At 47.6% G+C, this 22204-nt stretch overlaps 1 protein-coding gene across 6 annotated transcripts in view; it reads left to right on the plus strand.

The window, feature by feature from the left end:
- Nucleotides 1-232: 232 nt before the first annotated feature.
- Nucleotides 233-22204, plus strand: part of IFNAR2 (interferon alpha and beta receptor subunit 2) — a 36185-nt gene continuing 14213 nt past the window's right edge. For 2 of the 6 annotated variants that reach the window (XM_006259435.4, XM_019476492.2), the window contains exons 1-3: nucleotides 2032-2141; nucleotides 3638-3729; nucleotides 14768-14861. In XM_006259435.4, the coding sequence (XP_006259497.1) occupies nucleotides 14822-14861 (40 nt within the window). In that variant the 5' untranslated portion in view covers nucleotides 2032-2141; nucleotides 3638-3729; nucleotides 14768-14821. The other 4 variants (XM_059720690.1, XM_014599173.3, XM_019476490.2 and 1 more) reach the window with 4 other exon arrangements.

Genomic DNA, 22204 nt, shown 5'->3' on the forward strand with positions numbered 1-22204 from the left:
TCTCTAGAACCTTTTCTTCTCCTGGAAGCTCCTTCCCCTTCAGCTGCTAGTAAGGGACAAACTGCCTAGTCCCAGCCCTGGGGTTTATATGGGCTTAGGGCCCTGCCTCCGCCAGCCAGCTGACCAGGTGCAGGTGTAGCCAATTCCCTCATTAACTGGTTGTCCTGGCAATCTGCACCTGGGCTCTTATCTCCACTCTAAGAAGAGCAGGCACCTTAGTGCCCTGCTACAGAGAGGAATAAAGTACCTTTATTCTAATATAATTGCATCCATGTTAGCAGATGTACCAGTAGGATTAATTTAGTAAAAGAAAAGCACCCTTGTAACGTGTATGTTATTACTAGCACAAAAATGTGTGAAGACCAAGCCTGGGTATGAGAAAAAATCACGTCTGAGATGTGCATATTTTGCAAATAAAGAGAAAGAAGGAAGTGGAGAAATAAGGTGAGACAATACTTCATCATAAGCAAAGATGCTGTCTTACAAGATAAGCCAGTACTCTACTATTATAGTTAGTACTTACACTTTGTTTCCAAAAACAATAACTGAGCGTATGGACAGCTGGATATCTGGCTGTAATAACCAAGGAGCAAGGGCTTGGGGGTGAAGAGCAGAGTGAAATAGGTGTGTTTGGGCTTGAGGCCATGAAAGTGGTGAGGGATGTGTTCATAGGAATGGTAAAAGAAACAGTGTGCATTTGGAGAAGTACCTGCAGATGTGTACAGCTGAGGAAGGAAGTGTGCATGTGGCAAGAGGTGTTGTTGGAGAAGATTGTGAGGGCTCTGAGGGTGGGCATTTGTTGTGGGTGGGTAGTGAGGGGGGCTATGGGGGCTGTTTGGGGCAGTGTAGTTATGAAGTGGGTTGCACACAGAGGAGCAGAAAGATGTAGCTGAGGAGGGTTTGTCAGTGGTTCTCTACCTTTTTGGACCCAGGGCTCCCACCCTGGACCCTGGGCACCCTTCATTGGCTTGAGCCTCCCCTCTCCCCACCTTGGACCCAAGGCCCTCTCCCTAGCTTCTGGGAATTGAGCAGCATCCAATTTCAAAACCTCATGTATGTATTAGGCAAAGGGGCTGGGCAGTGGGGATGGTGGGGTCAGCAAGGCATGGTGTTGCTAGGTCTTAAATAAGAAATGATCGTATTGGAAGCTCATAACTATTGTATTTGCTGAAAAAATATTATACACTGAAAAATATGCAAATAAGTTGTCTTTGTTACTTTATATTGCTCACTGTATGCCACCAATGAGTGAGTGAGAACTGGGCCAAATTTGAAGCATTTCTTTAACTCAAGGTAAGTAGTCATAAGAAAGTGCTGGCAGCAAACCCAGAAGTTGGCAAAGATTCCCTGAGAGTTTTGCTTATGCTACATCAATTAGGTGCCTCAAAAATTGTGCAGGGCTGTTGGTTGTAGCCTGTCTCAGGACACTGGCAGGCCAGGTTCTTTGAGCAGGGGTGATCTCTTTTATTAGACCAACTGAGTCATTGGAAACAGGACCTTCCTTAGGGTACAGTGAATTGGGGCAACTGTCCTCGGCCCTGCGCTTTGGGGGCACCTTGTGGAAACAGGCAGAGCAGCCACAGCCCCTCCCGCGGGGCCCACTTAGAGCTGGCGGCTTAGCCCCGCGCTGCGGAAGAACCGTGGAGAGCCCCCCTTTTGCGGAGGTCCCACGGCCCCATGCAATGTGTTCACGGGGCCCTGCATCCCCCTAGGGTTGGTTCTGGTTGGAATAAAGGTCTTTGCAAGCTTGAGGGCCCCCCCCCGTTTCTTCAGGCACAGGGGGGCTGCTGTTGTGGGACATTTTGGCCGCTTTGACTATTGTTGCTTGCACTAGGGTAAAATGAGGCACGAAGAGGATCGTTACCATCCACCTGGCGACACCGGGGGCCAAGCAGGGCCAAGCTTATCTCCTCAGGCCCTGGAGCACCGGGCAGAGGCTCTGGAAACTGCCCCCTTCGCCTGGTTGGGCAGCACTGGTCGCTGCGCGGAGGCGGGAGCTGAGGCTCTGGGGCTGCGCAGCGGGGCCGCCCGGCTCCTCCTCCGGCATCTTCCGGCCCCGGCTGTTTTCGCTTTCGCTGCATATGGCCCGGGCCTGCGCAGCACCGGGATCTCGGGCTCGCGGGCCGGCCGGCCGCTGCCAGGTACTGCGGGGCCCGGGAGGGGGCAAGCCGGGTGCCTGAGCCCCCGCCAGCCCATTGCTGCTGCCTTTCTCAGCCGGGGATTTCCCGGGAGGAGCCGCTCCAGCCCTGGGCACAAAGGTGGGGCGGGGGCGGATCTGGGGCCTCATGCCCGGGGGAGCTGGGCTGGGAAGGGGAGGGTCTCTCCTCGGAGCCTTCTGCCGAGGGGCAGGCGGCGGGGCGCGGACTTAGAGCAGTGGCTGTCAGCCAGGGGGCTGTGGCACCCTGGGGTGCCCTGAGGGCCTTTCAGGGGTGCCACCCTCTGCACACCCAGCGTTTCCAGGTGGGAATTCGCAGGGTGCGGACAGGAGCAGCTCGGAGGCCTTTGCAACGCGCCTGTGTTGTTTTTTTTTCCTAAGGTCAAAAGAAATAGAAGGGTGAAAACAAAGCCAGCATTTTCTGCTGAGTGCCTCCATACTGGGGGCTGCTGGCTCGGGGCTGAGCTGTGGCAGGCAGGGATGCACGCTCTGAATGCATGTGGCTGGTGGGGAATATTAAAGGTTTAAAAAAATCAAAGCCGCCTCTGATATGAGAAACCCAAGCTCTGAGCCTCATGGCTATTTTTGCTTGGGAATTCACTGATTTGTGGTCACGCAAGACCACTGTTTCTCTGTCTGCAAGTAAAGACCGAGGCAAGGTTTTGTGGCTGTGGACACTCTGTGGAAAGCTGGACTTGAGGGGTCATTTGCAGTGTGTCCATAAAAAGATCCAAACACTTCATTCGTGGTTGACTGGTGTCGCTTTAGTCAGGGGGGCATGTGCCCCCCCTCACCCCAAGTGACCAGTCAGCAACCCCGGGACCCCCGCCAGCAAAACTTACCAACTGGTAAGTGGCTACGCTACTCCCAAAAGCATCCAGAGCTTGCACTCCCAGGCCGGCACTTGCAGGGGGTCACCAGCACTCCTACCTGCCCCCCTACCCGTTGCCTGTGGGGAAAGCGTGGCCTGACAGGGTGCACCTCCATGCACCCCCCACATGTTGCCACTGTCTTCATTGCTGATGCAGAGGGAAACCATTTGCAAAAGGGATGTGTGTGCTGTCTTTCAAGTGTTAAAAGGCCAAGTATGAAGGATTTTTAATTCTCAGGTTTGATATCAGTAAAGCACCAAATTTCCTAAAACTAAGCAAAGCTCAGTTTTAAGCTACATTGTATTTTTTTAAGCAGTTTTTCACACTGAAGTTTTATGTCCATACATAGTCCGGCTAAATTGTGTGTCAAGAAATCAATGGATTATAATGTTGTTTTCCTATTAGGTCCCCCAGTGTAAAGAGAGCCACAGCAGTATCATCTGGATTGTTTTTCAGGTTGTTAACATACACACCTGCCCTTGACTCATGTGCTGGCATCAGAGGGAGTCAGTAATGATGCCTAGTTTTCAAATAGTGCTTCTCATCCATACATTTTTTTTAAAAAGTGCTTTATGAAGAAGGTTCAAATATCCTTGTATGTATTTTACAGATGGAGAAACTGAGGTACAGAGCCAAAAAGTGACTTCCCTGACACACATTCAGATGATCCAACTGACCTCCATAAGCATGAATGTAAGAAAGGTCTGTGTTCAGTGCTGTCTGCTTTAGCTAATATTGCTGTAGCTCTGCAATGACAATTCTTCCTTGAGGGGAAATTAGGGGTTTGTTCAATAGATGCAGACTTAACACCATTTGAAACGTGAAGATGTGGTTGTGGTCATTTTCATAACATGCTTGGAAGTTACATTAGCAAAACACTTAGGTACATGCAGCCGAAGATTCATGTTAATATTCAAGCTTCAAAACAAGAAATTATGTTATTAGAAGGATGCTCTTTTCCTTCCAAGTCTTTTTTTTCCCATAACCAAAAGTCAGTGAAAAAAGCACTTTAGAAAGTGCTATAGAGAGAAGCTGAATATTGAAAAGATAGCAATATATGTCATAGTTTATGAGCTCAGTTGAGGTGTCTTCAAGGTTATAATCCTCTCTTAGAGATGAATTTATTCCTTTTAATAAAAGGTTGGACAACTTTCTGTTTAAGTAAAAAAGAATTCCCGTGTTAATGTATAACTTCAGGGAGGACAAAATGGTTACTAGTATATCCCTTATGTAACAATCATTGGAAGGTTCATAATTAGAAATTATATCTAGACATACTGTAACTATACAGTGCTGCACTAACGCAGTTACTCTGGTTATGGAGACTGCATAGAATCATAGAAAATTAGGGTTGGAAGGTACCTCAGGAGGTCATGTAGTCCAACCCCCTACTCAAAGCAGAACCATCCCCAACTAGGTCATCCCAGCCAGGGCTTTGTCTAGCTGGGCTTTAAAAACCTCCAAGGATGGAGATTCTACCGCTTCTCTAGGTAACCTGTTTCAGTGCTTCATCACCCTCCTAGTGAGAGAGTTTTTACCTAATATCTAACCTAAACTTCCCTTGTTGCAACTTGAGACCATTGCTGCTTCTTCTGTCATCTGCCACCATTGAGAACAGTCTAGTTCCATCCTCTGTGGAACCACCCTTCAGCTAGTTGAAGGCTGCTATTAAATCCCCTCTCAGTCTTCTCTTCTGCAAGCTAAATAAATCCAGTTCCCTTAGCATCTCCTCAAAAGTCATGTCCCCCAGCCCCCTAACTATTTTTGTTGCCCTCCGCTGGACTCCCTCCAATTTGTCCACATCCTTTCTATAGTGGGAGGTCAAAACTGGACACAGTACTTCAGATGTGGCCTCACCAGTGCAGAATAAAGGAGAATAATTACTTCACTTGATCTGCTGGCAAGGCTCTTACTAATACAGCCCAGTTCACTGTTAGTCTTCTTGGCAACAAAGACAAATTGTTGAATTATATTCAGTGTATTGTCCACTGAACTCCCAGTTCATTTTCTGCATGTAGAGCTGCCTTCTGCTGTTGTCTTATGATGCATAGACATAGTGCTCTCTCACGTCAGGGTAGGGGCACCTTTTGGGAGCTTCATATACAGGACATGAAAATATCCTGGTGAAACTATACTTGGAAAGACAATTGTCATAAGGATGTGAAAGCTATTTTGGGATGCAAGATTAGAAGGAAACTCCCAAGTCTTCAAAGTCCAGTCATGGTAGAAGGCAACCATAGCGTATAATCCCATCTATAAAGTTATGCCAAGCTGTATTTGGGCTCTGCCTTCCAACTCCATCTTAAACTTAGTTTGGTTTATGCTACCAAAGCTAGGTTTGTTTGTTTTTGAAAGATGTTCTGTCAGCATCTGGAACTGGATCTAAAAAAAATGGGGAATTTTTACCTTGGTACCAGCGTCCATTTTTGCAGTCAGCAAACAGAGGAAATGAAGTAGAGCAGTAGAGGCCAACATTCTTGGCAGGCATGCCAGAAACTGAGCCCCACCCTCCACAAGAACCACTCCAGTCCCCTTCTTCTGCCTGATTTGCTGCTCTGCTTTATGCTCTCTGCTCTCTGTACTGCTGTATTGCCTGTCTCCTCCCTGATCTGCCACATGCTTCACACACAGGTTGCCCATGCCACGTATGCCATATGTGCCATAGGTTGACCACCCCTGAAATAGAGTATTGTTTGGGTGTCTGGTGCCTCTTGAGTCAGTGACCACGGGGTGGGGGGTCCCCCAGCGGCCAATCTTGCTGCTGAGCAGGGGGTCCCCCCGGTGACTCATCACGCTAGCCGGAAGGGGGGGGGGGGTCCCCTGCAGCCGATCTCAGTCACCATAAAAGCATTTGTGCCGCTTCCAGAACTCCTGCAGCCATTTCCAGAAAGGTCACAGACGCTTTTGCTGGCGGTCCTGCTCCCCAGCCAGTGCTCGCAAGGGAGGCACTGGTGCTCCCACCTGCCCCCCTGCCTGTTGGCTAAACGGAGAGTAGCCAGACAGGGGGTGTACCAGTGCTCTCAGGGGTGCACGTGAACCCCTGTGCACCCCCTATGCGTTGCCCCTGGAGCATTGTAGCACTATGCATTTAGGTGATGTTAGGTAGATTGTGCTGCACGTGGTTTTCTGTATTACTGTCTGCATTATAATTACTTGATTCGCATTTTTCTTAATGTTTAGCCAACTTCCTTTTCATTAAATCTCTGTATAGTAGATCCCTGGTTGCATCTTTTCTGTTTGCTGAGGTTTCTTTTGCCATCTTTGACAGTCCCAGTTCTGCTCCCTCTTATTCCTTCCCTCCTGTGTTTTACTGCAGGGTTTGTATGTGTAGTTTATTCCTTGCAAATACAAAAATGTGTATGAGTGTATATGCCCTGCTTAGTCCCCCTAGGTTAAAAAGCAGCAATCCATGTGGTCCAAAAAGTTTCATGGAGAAAGTCGTTGTCTTGTCTTTCTACACCACATTTAACCTTTTGTTACATGCGCTTTTGCTCATTTATTGTACTTTACGAGATCTTTCGCTGTTCATGTGCCTTCAAGCAGCGGGCATTGCAGCATATGTTGCAGAGTCTGTTGTTCTGTACTGCAGTCACAGGTGGTTGAACCAATCATATAGCCCCATGTGGCAGGGAGCAGAGGATGAGGAGGGGGGCCTGAAAAGTGGCAGGGAAAACCAGCCTGCACTTTGGGGATTAACCAGTAGGGAGTGCGAAATAGCCCCAGGGACCCCCTGGTTAAGGAGGGCAGTATTGCCAACTCATATGATTTTTGGCATTGTTCTTAAAGTCTATGTTTCAGGAATGTGAAAAACTTAGCTCTTTCTTTTATATATATAAAAGACACCTGCTGCAGTGCCTGCTGCTTGAAGGCACACATACAATGAAAGACCTGGCAAAGTACAATAAATGAGCCTAAGCATGTGTAACAAAAGGTCAAATGCAGTGCAGAGAGACAAGAAGATGACGACTTTTTCCACAAAACTTCTTGGACCAGATGGTTTGCATCTTTTTAACCTAGGGGAACTAAGCAGGGCATATGTATAAAAAAAAGAGCTAAGTTTTTCACATTCCTGAATCATAGACTTTAAGAACAACATCAAAAATCATGAGAGTTGGCAACACCGGGAGGGACACCCAGGTAGATTCATTAGCAATGTCCTAGGGCTGATAAAACAGATACAGGAAGAAAAGGAAAAAGGGAAGCAGGGCCAGATTAGGAGGGTCCCATCTGAAGGGAGGAAGTTGCTAAAAGACAACTGAGTGAGGTTGAGTAAGTGCCTCAGCTGGGCAGATGGGGAAAGATCTGGGAAGATCCTAGCCTTAAAGGGATGGTGCATTTTAACTGTCCCAGGGCAAAAGGGAAACTTTTCTTTAGTTAGTTAGAGGTTTGGAACGGTGATTTTTATTTACTTCCTGGGGGGAAGGGGAGGAGGGGGACTAAAAAGGGGTGAAAAGGAGGTCCCCACAGGAGTCTGGGCAGGCTCAGGTTCAAAGCAGGAAAACGACTGATAGTTAAGGAATACGGCACAAATGGGCAGAAGTCCAATAGGCAGCTGGGACAGGGCCCATCTAGAGAGGCAAGGCACAGCCCTGTGCTGCTGTTAGAGATGAGAACTCTGAAGACAGGGATACCATGGTACTCATAGACTGCAGTTCAGACTAGAGGAATTTGACTGTGGTTCAGACTAGAGGAGACTACAAATCAAGAGAGACAGCTGAGCCCCCAGGTTACATCCTCATGAATGGTGAGCAGCCTCCCTTTCCAAATCACCATCTCATCTGAACCAAAACCATGTGGCCCGCACTGGAGCAGAGGCAGTCTTTACCCAAGCGGAGGTCCAGGGAGGGAAAGCCAAACAAGGACCCTGCCATCTTGTGACACCCCACTTCTTCATTAGTTCTTTGGAGCATCTGACTCCAGTATGTAGGTAGTTGAGAGATCACCATTTTGCCATGGTTTGTCAGCCCCCGGTGGCAAGGACTTGGTGAAGAAAGTAATTATGCCTTACAGGCTTAGAAATTTCAAAATTTGGTTTCACTTCTGAACAAAAAACAAAAAAAGAAAAAGAAAATTCTTATGAAATGGGCATGAAGGGTGTCTATACACATGCGCTGATGCATTCAAATTAGAACACATCAGAGCAGACTCTAGCATGCTACAGCATCACATGTATTTAGCATTGCACGTTTCAAAATGGTGGTGGGGGCACTTTAACTAAAACTTGTTCAACAAGTTTTAGTTAAAGCACCTCTGCAGCCATTTTGAAATGCAGGGCAATGAATACACATGACTCTGGGGCATCTTAATTAGAGCAGCTGTCCCAGAGCTACTCCAATTACAATGGCCCTCCTCCCTCCAGAGCATGCATATAGATGCCCAAAGTGTTTTGGAAGCACTGAATTGTTACTTCGTGGGTGCGTCTATTCAAGATGCTTTACTGTGCAGTAGACTAACCTAATGCTCATTAAAGTGTCAGCGTCTATACATGCACAGCAATTACGGCACATTAAATAAGTCTAATGCGCTGTTTTCTAGGACCAATAGATACAGATACTAGAAAATGGCACATGAATGCACCCGCTTTCAATCCTATTTATTCCCCGTGCTCTTCAAGTTACATATAGAACTGGGCAATTGAGGGAACCTGTGAGCCAATGAAGCTCAGGAAGCTTGGGTAGAAACCGACGTCACCTTTTGTCATCTTTGTGCTTCCATAAAAATGTTTATGGTGACCCAAAGCCCAAGCAAACAAACACCCATGCCCCTTGTCATGCCATAAATGCCAAAATTTGTGGCTGCGATGAAGGTGGTATCAATTAGATGTCTGTTTACTTAAAGGTGTGAGAATGCTGGTAGCCCAGAGCAGCCAGTGGTCTCCAGCCACCCAAGGCTGGTGCTTTGGCAGCTTGGGGAGCCCAATCCTGTGCACCATAGGAATTCCTACAGAGGATTGGAGCACTTGAGCCCTGGGAACACCTGTCCGATTTTCTCCATTTACAGAGACACGCACAGAAGGGAATCTCTGCAGCATGTCTCTGCAAGTGGGAATGTCAGGGTTTACCCACTTAGCAAGACACATCCTCAGGATCTCTGGATGGCATCTCCATAAGCAGAGATGCACCCTGGAAGTCCTGGGGGTGCATCTTAGTAGGCAGGAGATTCTGAGGGGTGTTTGTTTGTGTGCAGGGAGAGGCACTCTTGGGACTTGAAGGGCCTGGTTCTGCACAGGAATTCTCAGGGTTTGCAGGACCATGCCCATCAAGCCCCAGGAGACCATATTATCTGTTATTTCACAGCATCAGTGGGTGGGACAATGAGCAATGCTTTCATTTGGCAATGTCTGTTTCTAGCCTTTGGTAGTTCCTGTCTGGGGAGAGCCAACTTGGCCAACTACAGGACTGAGAGATGAAATCCCCATATTTTGAAACTTTTGGTTACCAGAGGGGCTTGTTAGATGCTGGACAGGCAGGTCAAGAGGGCCCTAACAGGAACTTAACTGATTTCAGCTCGATTTTTTTGTTTGAAATTGACAGGTTTCCATGGAATATTAGCATTTTAGCAACTGCAAATTCTAATGAAAACCACTTTTGTTGTAATTTTTTTTGACCAACTGCTTAGCTATAAAATACTGCATCTTGTTAATGTGTAACTGATTTTAAGTATGTGCCATAATCAAGATAAATTTACTGTTCATTGGATATAGCATAACTGAAAGCCGTACACAAGTGATCTTAAGGAGGTTAGGTTATTCAATAACAATATTTGCAGCTGAGTTCTAAGATGAGCTGGTGCACCTACATTGCAGAGTACTATTTATGTAGTACTATGCTTCTGTCTTGTGATTTATTGTTAAGATAAGGACTAAGAATGATATTAGCATTCTAGACATCATTATGAGCTTCACAGTAACACAGACATTGTGCAGGCCTGAACAGTGTTTTCACTTACTGGTAATGCCTTGGCTTGAATCCTGCTGTTGCATAACACTCCACCATTTTTTGAAAAGCACATATCCTTTGGCTGATTTTGTTGTTGTTTATTTACATGCTTTATACACATGCTTTATTCTCCAGAAATGAGTCATTCTGCTTACTGTATTTACTCAAATCCAAAATGAGTGGGGGGGTTTCCTTCTAACGGGTAGGAAGGAGGAAGCCCCTCATCTTGGATTCAGATACAAGTTGATGGGGTAGCAAGCAGCTGCTACAACTCCAACTCCAGTCCCAAACCACGAGAGTCAGAGCTGCAGCCACTGCCTGCTCCGCTGCCACTTCTTACCCCCGCTGTCCTCCCCACCTCTGCCTCTCCCCAACCAATGCCTGCCTCCCTGCTGCTGCTTTTCCTGCTGCAACAGTGGGGGGAATGAATTAAATGAATGAATTAAAAACTACCCTCCAATAATTAGATTTTCTAGGTGAAAAATTATAATTAATTTATACATTTACTTTAAATTCAGAGACCCCTTGGATTTGGGTAAATATGGTACTTCAGTGTAACTACTCATATGCATGGTATTAAATATGTGTATATAGGATTGGAGATCAGCAAAAGTATCCACAAAAGAAGACCCCTTTGACTATATGGACATCTATGAAGGATTGCATCCTTACAGTATAATTCTGTTCTTTAAAGCATAAAAAATCTCACTGTAAGGTTTAGTCACAAGTTCACTTTCCAGGGTTGTAAACCATTGGGATGTTGTGAGATATTAAAGTTAATACATGTCAGGAGCAGATGCACTCATCATGTTATATTCGGATAAGATGTATTACCTGATAAAGACCCTGAAAAAATCTTTGCCTGAAAGGTAACCATTTTTCAATGTCATGATGGCATTTACCACATACTAAACTGCTTAAACATGCATTTGCTTGCATTTTAACTGCACTTATTGTGACACCAACCCTAAGGTTCCATTGGTCCTCCAGAGGCTTCAGTAAAAGTAGAAAAGCATGTGTTTTCTAATTGTCTGACCTATAAACTTGCTCAGAAACGTGAAAGATCAACTGTTCTTTCTGGCTTATGGATTCTCACCCAGAATTGGTAGGGTAGATTGCTGTAAATCAGCAATTTAAATGCTCACTTAAAATAAGTAAGCAAGACACTGTAACTATAATAAATAGTTATTTATTATAAAATTCATTATACAAATATTATTCTTGTTCTTTTGTTTGTTATTTTTCTTAAAGACAGGTTGATTGTCCCTGGTAGGTAGTTATTAATGAGCATGCTTTGCAGGTGTTTTTGGTACTGCTTTTTGCTAATCAGTTGGATACATCAAATAATTGCTTATATAACTTAACGTACATTTACTTGTATGTTAACGTTTTTATTTTCTACATTTTTATGGTGAAGGATGCTTTTATTACCCATTTGATTTCTTTACTTCTGTTTTATATCAGGAAGGTTTTGTATGTAAATTTCATAATTGTTCTTTCATCAGTTAAATAAAAACAAATATATTACAGATGCTAACTATACCAGGAAACCATTTTCATTAAAACATGTATGGCATTTAAAATGAAGTGATTTATTAAACAAAGGAAGTATGGTCTGTAGTGAGAGGAGTGAACTGATTGGTTCTGGTGACCACGTACTTCAGGATTTTAGAACTCGTAGGTATTATTAATTTTAATTTGTGGATTGGAAGTAAAGAACGAGTGTTTCCTGCTTTTTCATTTTCCAATCAGTTTTTCACCTTTGTATCGAACTAAAGAACTGAACAAACTGAATAACCAGAAATAAAGAAAATGTCCTCTTCATCTGCAGGAAAAGCTGTCAAGGTTGATTTATCACTTCAACAAACTCTGGCTACAGGTCCTTGGCCAGTAACTTCCCCCAATTTAATGGATTCATTTTCTTTAAAACTATATTTATAATCCAGCATTAACATGTAACAACAGTAATGATGTTGGCATTCCTCAGGTCCCTGGGGATCTCTTTGTTGTTCCAAATGCAAAGAATAAATTAATGGAGTCTCAGTATCAGTTCCTCACCGCCAGCCATATGCCACTTGGTTCAGTGGCCTTGTTGTTTGTGGTTTTTTAAAAGTGTGTGTGTGTTAAACCTGTAACACAACATAAGTTCAGTGCACATAAACCAGTTTCAAAATGGCTAAAACGGTGTTAAGATAAATCTGGTTCAATGTAGTATCAGACTTAACTGGTTTGGGTCAAACTGGTTTATGGAACTTCTGTCCCAGGCCCCTTTCTAGTTAAAATGAAACCTGAGTCCCCCAGCATCCCAACGTGCTCTGCAGCCCTGGGCTGTGATCTTTGCTCCAATGGCTGCCAGCTGCCAGCAGGAACTTTTTTTAACCCCAGCAGCCAGTAGCAGGGTGGATTTCCCTACCTCACCCCCTTCTCAGCCAGGGAATTGAGCCAGCTACTAGCTGGGGTGTGGGAGTAAAGCCCTCACTGCCAGCTTCCCCATTCCTTTGGGCATGGGGTGGGCATTTCCCTCCCCCCCCCCCCCCCCTTCTCCTCCTACCTCAGCTGGTGGGAGCGGCAGGGCCTGGCTTCCAGGCACGGATGAAGCCCCGGGCTGCAGCTCTGCCCAGGAAGTACCGAGCAGCCAGTGCTCTGACCCCTGAGCCGGCTTCAGTGAAGCAGTGGTGCTAGGGCCAGTGCTCACCTGGTGACTCCTTGGGTGACAGTAGAGGTCTGGAACAGGTATGAGAGAGGGAGGGGGAGGAGGCTGCCATTTTTCCTCCCCAATCCCTTCTCAGCTGTCCTGCCACCCAGGGAGCAAATGTCACCGGGTGATCGGCCTGGCTCCCAACTGCAGGGAAGCCTACAGTCCCACCTGAGCCAGGAGTCAGAGTAATCACTCAGTCATGCCCACTCCCCAGCTAGTGGGCCAGCTGAGGAGGGATTGGGAGGGAAATGGTCCCCATTATGGGCTTCCCACCCTCTGTGCCAGGCACAGCCTGGCTAAGGGTCCAAAGCTTGGGGTGGGGGGGACCGTTCCACAGCTACTCCCCCCTCAGCCAACCTGCCTGCTGAGCAGGGGGCATGGCCAGCTGATCAGGCTGGCTCCCAGCTCAGGCAGGGGAGTAAAGTCCCCATTGTGAGCTTCCCCACAGCTGAGAGCCAGGCCAATCACTCTGCCATGCCCCCTGCTCGGCCAGGAGGCCAGCTGAGGAGGGAGTGGGTGGTGGTGGGGGAAATGGCCCCCACCCCAGCTTTGGATCTTCAGCTAGGCTGTGCCTGGCACAGGGAGTGGGAAGCCCATAATGGGAGCTGTTTTTCCCCCCACTCCCTCCTCAACCAAGCAGGAGGCTGATCAGCCGGGTGATCAGCCTGGCTCCCAGCTGCAGGGAAGCCAATGGTAGGGGCTTTACTTCTCTGCCTGAGCTAGGAGCCAGCCTGATCACCCAGCTACACCCCCTGCTTGGCTAGCAGGCCAGCTGAGGAGGGAGTGGGGGACAGGGGGAAACAGCCCTCATTGAGGGCTCGCCCACCCCTGCACCTGACACAGCCCAGTTGGGGGTCCAGAGCTGGGTGAGGGACCATTCTCCCCTACTCCCTTTTCAGCCAGCCATCTGGCCAAGAAGGGGGCATGGCCAGGTGATTGGCTCAGCTCCTGGCTCCAGGTAAGGAGGCCAGGAGGACAACCACCTCACTGGGGTTCCTCCCTTCCACAACACATCTGTTCACCAGAGCACCCCAAGGAATGACAAGGTCGAACGGTCACAAACTCCTCCATGACCATTTCAGGCTGGACATAAGGAAGAACTTCTTTACTGTCCAAGCCCCCAAGGTTTGGAATAGACTGTCGTCAGAGGTGGTTCAAGCACCTACTCTGAATGCCTTCAAAAGACATCTGGATGTTTATCTTGCTTGGGATCCTATGACCACTGCTGGTTTCCTGCCCCTGGGGCAGGGGGCTGGACTCGATGATCTTCCAAGGTCGCTTCCAGCCCTAATGTCTGTGAAATCTATGAAACACCAGGGAGACCCCAGCTGGGGGTCCAGTGCCAGGCACAAGGGCAGGTTTTCCCCCACACCCCCTCCTCCGCCAGCCCAAACTGAGGAGGGGGCATGGCTAGGGGGACTAGCTCCAGGCATAGGGAGAGAGGGGAAGAGGTGCCTTGCTGTGGGTTTCCCCCCCCCCGCTTGTGGGGGAGACTCTGGCTGGGGTCCAGGGGGAGGGGTGGGTTTCCCCCAAGGCCTGCTCTTCAGCCTGCCCCAACTGGGGAGGGGCATGGCTAGGGGGACCAGCTCTGGGCACAGGGAGAGAGGGAGAAACCCCACTGGAGGCTTCCCTCCCCTTCCCCAGTGCTAGGGAGAACCCTGCTGGAGGTCTGGGAGGAAGGGGTTCCCCCCACACTCCCTCCTCAGCTGACTGGAGGCTAAAGAGGGGGCATGGCTGGGGAAATTACCCATCTCCCCACTGGCCAGCAGGCTGGGAGGTAAGTTCTGTCTAGCACCCCTGGCTCCTGGCATGGGCCACTGCAGGGATCTGGCTCCCTTTTACTTTTGAAAAGAGAATATGAGTTCACTTGCTTGTTGGTTCAATCTAAGCAATTTACAGAAACCTGCAAAGATTGAATCAATTCTGCCTCAGGCTTTTTGACTGTCTGTCCCTAGCCCATATTTCACATTTAAATACTGCTTCATCACAGCTCTCACACAACAGTTGAAGTATCACACAAGCTCTTAGTACAGTTTTGCTTGCATATGGCTTATCCAGTAAGATGATTTGCTTACATAGATTGTTTTATTTTCTATAATTTCAGATAGAGAAGCAAACTGAATATTTCACAATGAAAGGGGCATGACTGTATGTGCATATGATGGAACTGACTGGACCACTGCATTTTTATCAACTTGGTAAGTTATCTATAAGTTTATACAGTAGCAAGTGATGGTAGTGCAGATTAGCGAGTGAGTAACAGTTTTCCTTCTGAATAATTCCTGAACTCATCAAGGTCGTTGGACTGACTTCAAATAAGATGCACAATCACATGCCCCAGTTGTTAGTGATCGTAACAAATCCATGGCGTGGTTTTTAAAGAGAGGGGGTGGTACAGTTTAGGGCACTCTGTCTCCTTGGATTCCCCTGTTGTGTCATTTGAGTATTGTATTTCTCATTTCCTGTCCTAAAGTTTTGCACAATATTACTGTATGCTCTTAAACTGTTGACACAGTTTAAGAGCATACAGTAATTTTAACCAGAGTCATTGAGGTTAACCCTTTATCAGGTATAACTCAGTACTCTGGCTGAACTGCCATTTTAGCAGGGAACCACTTTGGCATAGCCATTTAATTCTGTAGGAATAAATCAAGAGCATAAGAAGATGAATAGATCCTTCAATGATTCCCTGCTTAGACTGCTCACTCGTCACCTTCCTCCTGCCCTGCATCTCATCTCCCCACCTCACCCCAATCTAAACCACTGTTTGTCTCTCTTCTTTTCCTGTCTCAGCCCTTGCCTACTTAGATTTTGCAACAGTGTCTCTGTATTGGAGGGGTGCGTATGATTTGTCACAAAATTGCTCCCTTCTTTCTCTGGAGTAGGTCCAGTTCCTCAGTGATAGAGATGGTGCACCCCAGTTGGACCTGATTTGGAGGGTCTGAAGCAGGTAGACAGAGATAAGAAGCAGAAAGACCTAGATATCTTTAGCAGTTCCCTGGATGAGGCCCTTGGCTGGGATTTGGTGAGAAAGCCCTTGGAAGAGCTACAGGAGTTTCCTGAAAGAATCTAAGTGCTGAGAGAACAGGCATTGCCTGTGGACTTGCCAAGGCTGGAGAAGCTGGAAGCAAGGAAGAGGAGCAGAAAGATTGGCTTGCTGACTCTCCAGGCCTGAGAAACAAAGTTGGAAGGCCAGAGGAGGCTAGGTCAGGAGAACAGTTTGTTCAGATACCCAAACAGACTGAGATACAAGAGCCAGGAGGTTAGTAGAAGTGCTTGCTTACTGACTTCTCTTATGCTGATAACCTGAAGCCAGAGAGGACAGAGGAGGGTCAGGTAAAAGAGTTTGTCTGCTCACCTGCCTACATCAGAGAAGAGGTACCTGCCAGCTGGAACTTTCAAGAACTTCCAGCTGGGAAGGGCAAGGATGGGCCCTAGCCGGAATAGCTGGGTAGAATACTTATGAGTAGAGAGCCTGGGACAGGCCTGCTGGGAAAATCAGGGAAAAACATGGCTTGAATGGGATGGGCTGGGGCAGCTGATTGACAAAGGCTTTGGGAGTGGTGGAAGATGCCACAGCTCGGGATGTTTATATTGATGCCCTGTGTCTGGGACTTTTGAGGGCTACGTACACAGGGACCGAATTGGCAGTAAGGCACCCATGTACAGTGTGGAATCACTGAAATACAGTATAACCTCATAAATCCAGATATCAAAAATCTGGCACTTTTCCCCACCCCTCTGAAGCTAACCAAGCTTCTCTTGACATAAATTCCCTCAATATTCTGTTGAGGGAAACAAAACTGTAGAGCAGGAACTGCACCATGTGGAATAACTTCTTAAACTTCTTGCACTTCAAAAAAGACCTACTGTTCAGTATGTAAACTAAAAGCTTTACAAAACAGATACGTCTCATAGCTTTACTTTTTAATAGTTTGAAGTTCAAAGGTTAATAGGATTTCTGAATGAACGATTGTCGTATAACTGAAGAAAGGGTCCACCCCAACTTCCAGTGAAGTCACTTGGTTTCTTTCCATTTATCTTGGTAGGAAATGGTTCAGTAGCAGAGCAAAGGCAATGGTAATATTAATTATATGGTGGAAGCATCTACAATGTCATAAGCATTGCACCCTTGTGCAGAAAGAGGGAGCTCCCTCCCCAAACAACTGGAAATAGGAGCTTACATTAAGTATTATAAAGCCATAGCAATGCTTAGCTTTTCCACTTCACCGGTTTCTTCTCAAATAGTTTATCTGTTAATCTAATGCAGAATTTTTGTTTGTATTTCTCTTAATATTTGCTCACTGCTGTTTCTTGTGGTTGTTTTGCAGTAATAGTGCTGATGAATGAATGGAAAAGGAAAAGGAAGGATTTCTTGTGGTTAGGTTTCAGACTGGGGCTTGAGAGACATGAGTCCTGTGATACAGTATTGCAAAGCACAGATCAGCTTTGTGATTTTTTTTTTTTGAGTAAATGGTAGGCCTGTGCAATTAGGGAAGTATTAGTTTCAGATTCAGCCAATTCAGAGGAGTTATTCAATTCAGCTGAATCAGCTTTGGAAGATTCAGTGCTGATTTAGCAATTTGGCCATATACTATAATGGGGAATCACTGAAATCCCTATAACTTTGTCATTTTTTGGCAGATTTGGATGAAAACAGCAGGGATAGTAGCCCCTTCTGAGGGCATGAGGCCTGCCAAGTTTCAAGGAGATAAGTGTAGGGGTTTCTGTGAAACTGTACCTCAGACTGCTGAAAGCAAAACTCATGCCACTTGTTTGTGTTAAGGGGTGTAGGTTGTAGCCATGTTGGTCTAAGGACATAGCCCAGATAAGGTTTTTAGTGTCAATCTGATATCTTTTATTAGACCAATGGAATAGTTGGAGAAATTCTTCTTTGCAAGCTTTCAGGTTTAAAAACACTTCGTCAGGCTGAGGAAGCATCTAGTGTATGTGTGCTCTTTCTGGATAGAAGGAATAGTAAAGAAGCCAGAGGCTGGTATGCAGTGCAGGCAAGAAAGCCAGTCAGTGAAAATGGAAATGGAGGAGTCGGGGTGAGAGACATGCTGGGATAGAGGGGAAGGGGGATGTAGCAGATAAAAGTGAAGAAGTACCTGGGTAGTCAGATGTCAGGCAGATTGTAGTGTGTCATAAATTCAATGTCTATATTGAGTCCATGAGTTTCTGTATCTAGGAGGTTGATGAAGTGAGGTTCATAGACCTGTCTGTGAAAAGTGGTTTGTAAATTCAAACAAGCACTGAACCTCACCAACCTCATCACCAGAAGATAACTTCCTGCAGTCCAAAACACACCAAATGAATCCAGACCATGCCATGACAAGACGTGCAAACCCTGCCAACATGTATCCAGTAGCCCCACAAACTATCTATCAAAGAAAAGAATACCCAACTACCTGTGGGGGAACATTTCTCACAAAAATATCACTCTGTGTCCAGTCTCTCAGTCCTGATCCTCAAAGGGAATTTACAAACCACTTTTCACAGATGAGCCTATGAACTTTACTTCTTCAACCTTCTAGGTACAGAAACTCATGGACTCAATATTGACATTGACATTTGACACACTACAACCTGCCTGACATCTGACTCCCCAGATACCTCTCCACTTTTACCTGCTACATCCCTCTTCCCCCCTACCCCAGCCTGTCTCTCACTCCCTGATGCCTCCATTTCCATTTCCATTTTCACTCACTGACTTTCTTGCCTGCATTGCATGCCAGCCTCTGGCTTCTTTACTATTCCTTCCATCCAGGAACAGCACATGCACCAACTAAATGCTTCCTCGGCCTGACAAAGGGTTTTAAACCTGAAAGACCATGCCTTGCAAATGGCATGTCAGGCAGCTAAGCTGAACTCACCTGGAGCCTCACAACTCCACTGCAACCAGCAAGTCTCAGGCCTCTCAAAGATCTTAGGAGTCTGGGCTATCTCTCGCCAGGACTGTGCATGCGTATGGTAGCTGAAGGTTCTGGCATCTTCTACCCGCCTTTCACTAGGGAGATCCTTGGTCCTAGCATTTCCTGGGGCTGCTGGACTGCTGGCAGTTCCACCAGGCCTCCTGACCCTGCCAGGGTGCAGTTTTAGTGGTCATGCCCAGGACCTGGGGCTTCCTCCTTCCCCATAGCCCCAGCCCATACCTCCAAGTTCATCCTGGCATGGGAGCTCAGCAAGGACATGTTCTTCCCCTGCTGGCTGGTGTTGCAGTAAGTGCCACCTCCAGCTCTGAGAGGGGGGTCTTAAATGGTTTGGGAAAAAAAAGAAAGAAAAAGATGTGGATGGAGTGAAGAGGGTGACACTTGCTCCATCTGCAGGTGGAGCTTGGGGAACCCCAGCAGCAAGAGGTTCACCTTGAGGAACACCAGCTGCTCCACCAAACCAGGATCCAAGGAGGTGCGGTGGGGTTTCACAGTATCCCCAGCAATGCTGAACACCCTCTCACTCAGAACACTGGTCAGTGGGCAGGACAAGTGTTCCCAGGCAACCGTGGCCAGATCCTGCCACATCTGGCTGTGGGTTGCCCGATAGGCCAAGGGATTGCAGTCCAGCGGCTCCACGTCCTCGGCGAGATAGGTAGCCACCGAAGCCTAGGCGCTACCTGCCCAAGACTGGGGTTTGGTACATTTGGACCCCAACATTGAAGCCATGCCCTTGGCCCACATTGGCAGCGGCTGGTGTGGAGGAGACTGGCTGGTGCTCATGCTGAGAGTACTTGCACAGGAAAGTGGATCCCCCTCTTTCACGTCCCCTTGCCTCTGCCTTTCTGCCTTCCTGACCCTTTACCAGCACCTCCGTCCAGTGATTGAGGGTTTTGGTGCTGCCAGTGCACATGATCCCCTTCACCCTCAGGTCACACATGTCCACCAGCATGTGGACCATACTGGACTGCAACAGATCCAGCTGTTTCCTGATGCCCTCCTTCAGCCACCTCACCAGTGCCTGCACATCTGGTGACAGCAGCTTGCCCCAGCCAGGAACATTGATCCCCTGGAACTTCTTCATTTGGTTCTCAAGTTCCCTCACTATAGGGATCACCTGGCTAAGGAGGGCATCACCAGCGCTGAGAGTCTTGGTGGCCTCGAGGAAGGGCTTGAGGACGCCCAAGATCTGAGAGATGGTATTCCTTGCTGCTTTGTTAAGGGGGCCGTATTCCATGCCACTGATCCCAATCTCCCCGAGCAAGGCCATCTCATGGATGGCCTTGTGTTGCTCCACCAGCCTTTCCAACATCAGGAGTTCCATCAAGTCCACATCCTACATGATTTTGTGCTGCAGGATGCTCAACTCTGCCTGTTTCTCCTGTAGCACTTTTCTCCCCTTGATGCTGCAGTGGAAGTAGCCCTCCACCTTCCTGCATTTTGAAATCAGCTAGTTGGTAGTGATGGCGCCATCACCAGCAGCCCTGCCCCCCTCCAAAGCATCCCTCACTATGAGGTTCAGCTTGTGTGCCACACAGTAAATGCCAACAAAGTTGGCATCACAGACTGCCTTGACCATATTAGCCCCGTTGTCAGTGACCATGAATCCACAAGTGAGCTCGCCCTGCCCAACAAGTCACCCCTGCACCATACGGTTCATGGTCACCATGATCTCCCTTGCCATGTGGGACTCATGAATCACTTCTGCTTGAAGGAGAGCCCACTGATGGCCTGACTGATTGCACCAGTGCCCCATGAGGTAGGCGCGATCTCCACCCTGGCTGCTCCAGATGTCAGAGGTGAAGTGAAAGGCTACCTGTGGCCCTGCTTTGCACAGCTCCTCCCTCAGGTACTCTCTACATGCCTCATACAGGGAGGGCACCACCGTCCTGCTAAAGGTAGTATGTGTGGACACTTGGTAGGATGGGACCACAAGCACCATGAGCCACCTGAACCCTGGCCACTCAACTAAGGAGAAGGGCTGGCCATCGACAGCAAGCATCTCCCAAGTGCTCTGGGTGACCTCACTTGCCCTTGCAACATGCCCCACTTTGTCTGTGGCTTTCTCCCACCACTCCAGGATGACCTGCCTCTGCTTTGTGGGGATGGGGGCTTTGGAGCGAGAAGGCGACTTCCCTTTGGCCATGCTCCCACTGGTGCCAGGCTGAGGAGGAACAAGGGCAAAGGGGTGCTGCCTGCTGAGATGCAGCAGCATGGCCGTGGTGGTGAAGTGTTTCACCACCTTGCCTCAGCTGATCTGCCTTCGGCAGTGCTGGCAGGTAACATACTTGGGATCATCTGCCACCTCAAAATGATCCCACACTACACAACCCCCTCACCCTGCTTCTGGGTTCAGGGTGAGGATCCTGCCTTATCCCCCTCCTCAGCAGGCTGAGGCACAACAAGAGGAGGAGCTGACTCAGTTGAGCCACTTGCCTCCACAACCTCAACCTCTTCTGAGGTGCTTTCCAGAGAAGGAGACGTGGCTCTAGGGGAACTTTGAGGGGTGTGGAGCACAAACTCAGATTCCCCCTTGGCCCCCACTCTTTAGCTAGAGCGATCAGGTCCACTGGTTCCAGATCCAGCTCTTCCTCTGGCACTGGGAGGCTTACACTGGGAGATGAAATTGGAGTGGAGGAGACTGTCATTCTGCTGCTGGTGGCTATGTCTGGTATTAGGGGAGGTGGTGCAGGTGCAGGGACAGAGATTGCTCCCACCTCCTTGCTCCCACTGGCAGCAGAAGACTCATGGCTGCCAGGAAAGAGGATACGTCTATCTTCGGCAGGGGGACGACACGGGACACTTGCAGTTCTAGCTCTCCCCCTACCCTTTAGCCCCTCTCCCTCCCCTGCCAAAAGACCTGGCACCTGCCTTTCCAGTATGCTTCATCTTAACCTTTCCTGTGCTGGAAAGTGTGTGTGTGTGTGTGTGTTGTAATATCTGTTCTTCTTTCTGTGTGTGTAACTAAGTAATAATATCTCTTCTTCCCTGATTACTGTATGCATGTATCTGACTACTTCTGTGTTGTGTTTACTGTATGTGTGTGTAATTAATAATATTAATATCTCTTCTTCTCTATGTATGTGTGTGAGTGTGTGTAATATATGTGCTTTCCTGCACAGTGATGGATCACATTGCCAGGGAAAACACAGCTTTCTTTTTAAAAAGTGTGGGGGAAACAAAACCAAGAACAAATAAGAGGTTTTGGGGAAAAGAATAAGTTGAAAGAAATGGATTGGATAGGAATAAGCAGAGGGATTCTAGGTAGTAAGCTAAGCTATATCCAATCCTTTCCAAGAACAAAAAGTAGCAGGAGACTGACTAGGAAGTCAAGCCAGTCCAGTATGTTTCAGATGCTGTTGCTCAGGCAGAAACAGCTAACAGAAGAGACAGAAAGGCTGCAGACAGAGGCTTGTATGCTTTTTCTACGTCCCTGCCCCAGAGCACTGTGATTGGAAGGGGACTCAGGGAAAGATCAGTCACTGGCCAGCTACAGATGTCAGTCTTTCATCCCCTGGTCCCCTTCCCTCTTCTCAGTTTCTGTTCCCCTGAAAGACTGCCTTCCGGATCTTTTTCCAAATCTTTTCCGAACTGATTAGGAGGTGTTG

This window comes from Alligator mississippiensis, chromosome 1, assembly GCF_030867095.1.
Source record: "Alligator mississippiensis isolate rAllMis1 chromosome 1, rAllMis1, whole genome shotgun sequence".
Taxonomy (NCBI): Eukaryota; Metazoa; Chordata; order Crocodylia; family Alligatoridae; genus Alligator; species Alligator mississippiensis.